Raw genomic sequence first — 2500 nt, 5'->3', positions numbered from 1 at the left:
CACTGTGTCCGGGCTTCACGCTGGCGACGGTGGCCGCCCACTGCTCCTGGCTCATAGAGTGTGTGTGTGTGTGTGTGTGTGTGTGTGTGTGTGTGTGTGTGCGCGCTCACTGGTGTTGGGATGGGTTAAATGCAGAGGCTCCATCTCACTGCTCAGTGCTCAGTGTGTATGTGACAAATAAAGTCAGTTTGTTTTTGGTTGGCTCGTTTTTGTGTCACAGTGCATAGGTCCTATTAGATTACACTGCTAAAAGAATGTGGTCATATGCGACCCAGACCACCTCCGAATGTGGTCTGAATGATTGGATCTCGATGAGACCTCAACGCACATTGGATGCATTCACACCTGTACTTTAGAACCGTCCACTCGTGATCAGATCACCAAAATCGCAATTAACGCAAGGTCTAAACTGGGCGTGTGTTAAAAAAAAATGTGCGTTTTCTTGCATTTTCATGTTCTTGCTCTCTCTTTTTTCCCTGTCTTTTTGTTTCTTGATTTTACATGAGATGCCATCATATTTGATAGTCCATCATACACAATAGGTCGACAGGCCGAAGCCGACTAACAGTCAGACTGTCATAGGCCTATTTTCCAGATTTCATCTCATTATTGTGAGTACAGGAATAACAATAGGAATAAAGACAAAAAAAAACAAAAACAAATTGCACCACCCGGTCCACCTGGTCCAGGGCCGAGATAACACACCCGGTCGACGCCCCATCGACGCCCTTTCACAAACCTGTGTAGCGTCTTGCGCTCCGATCCAAGCTTCAGCCATTTTCCCAGCAGTTGCTTGGACTATTTTCTGCAAGAAGGTGTACTCCTCAAAGGTGTGCACCGAAGCAAGATTCCCTCCAGAATTCAAACAGCTCAGCTACAGGAGCAGAGTAAACAACAGGGAGAGAAAGACTGGTGCTCAGAAAGACTGGAGCTGCAGTGTGTGTGTGTGTGTGTGTGTGGGTGTGTTTATTTTTAAGAGTTGGTGTTTGCGTTAATGTCCGTGTGTGTTGGTTATTTTGAGAACAGCTGAATGAGTGTGACGTACCTCAGCGTCAGACCATGTTACTGGGTTTGCGATGAATTTGTAGCACTTTGATTCATGCTGGTCCCAGCCCTCATCGCAGGCTGCAGCACTTCCTCCTGCAACAAGGTTCATGACATGCAGAGTGTATGAATGTGTGTGTTTGAACGTCTCCCAACAACTTTACAATCTTCACAGAGACAACTGATTATAATTCAATTGAAAAAAAGCCCTCAGTGAGTTCCAATAGCATGTACAGGGAGATGAGCTGTGTTTGAAATGCTTAAATAATATAGTTATCATAGCTTCTCTCACTTTTAACTCCCAGGGCAAAGCAAAAACAGAGGAACCAGGTGAAAATCGCCATTGCTGCACTGGTGAAAAAAAAAATTAGACAAGAAAAAATGAATAAAAAGTTGCATAATCATACTAAAGAGAACATACACAGCATAATGAATGAGAACATAAGACAACCAGTAATGTAAAGTACTGTGCATAGCCCTAGAAAAAAAAAAAGGAACTGACTGAATACATACCTCTTAAAGGCAAGAAACTTTAGTTTCAATGGGTCTCGAGGCTCAGAATGTCGCTGCCTTTATGCGCACTCTCGCCTTCACTCATGACGTCTTTACAAATAGTCAACTGGACAAATCAATATTTGAGCCTCTTTCAGATAGGAGTATGTTTGTATTGATAGTCATAACAAACATGCAATAGGATCCATTGCTGGGCACCACAGTGGAGGGCGGATACACTACACTCACGAGTCTTCCTTTTGTAGGTTATAAATCTCCCTCTCTTTTCCTCTTGGAGTTTAAGAACTACTTAGAAATCATTAAAGATGGTGGCAGTCTCTTGCAAATGTTAGAAATGTAGAATAATGACATTGTAACAAATGTTTAGGGATTTAAGTGTCATTGAAATATATATCCTAACAGATGTATCAATCAAATGAAAACAACATTTCAAGAGATGTTATAAATTTATAACCCAGTTGAAAAAGGGTGTTAAGGGCTACGCCTCTGGTGTTTTTGTGACAAATTGGAGAAACTAAATACAAATGTAATATATGTACAATAAATGACCAAACATGATGTCTCCATTACCCTATCCAATGCGCTGAGATCATACAATGAAACGTCATTCTCATAAATTTCAAACTGAACCAACAGTATTCAGATCCCCTGTGACCTGAGCAAAGGACCTGTAGTCAGGTATTTCCTTTGGAACTGAGTAACTGAACAGACTTGTGTGTAGGTGTGATTCAGCACCAGTTATACCAAATACAATACAGACAGATATAATATGACTTTCATATGTTTGTGTGCCATTTTCAGAGCCCTGATGGCATAAGGCAAAGGATAAAGTCCTCAGACATTTGCACCCACACAGACAGAATAGGAGCCAAATCCTACATAAATACCAAATAACCTTGTGGATTTCATCAAGCTACTTTTTCGTTGCTGAACTCAGTTGATC

The 2500-nt window shown here is 41.5% G+C and overlaps 1 protein-coding gene across 1 annotated transcript in view; it reads right to left on the bottom strand.

Annotated features, from left to right (window-relative positions):
- Positions 1-1623, bottom strand: part of LOC115817095 (galactose-specific lectin nattectin) — a 1797-nt gene extending 174 nt beyond the window's left edge. The window contains exons 1-4 of the mRNA XM_030780341.1: positions 1558-1623; positions 1337-1395; positions 1046-1140; positions 740-874 (exon numbers count right to left, since the gene is read on the bottom strand). Coding sequence (XP_030636201.1) covers positions 740-874; positions 1046-1140; positions 1337-1388 — 282 coding nt within the window. The 5' untranslated portion in view covers positions 1389-1395; positions 1558-1623. The remainder of the gene's footprint in view (positions 1-739; positions 875-1045; positions 1141-1336; positions 1396-1557) is intronic.
- Positions 1624-2500: the final 877 nt, after the last annotated feature.

This window comes from Chanos chanos, chromosome 7, assembly GCF_902362185.1.
Source record: "Chanos chanos chromosome 7, fChaCha1.1, whole genome shotgun sequence".
Lineage (NCBI taxonomy): Eukaryota > Metazoa > Chordata > Actinopteri > Gonorynchiformes > Chanidae > Chanos > Chanos chanos.
Note: the sequence above shows the minus strand (reverse complement) of the source record. Positions and strands in the feature narration are given on the sequence as shown.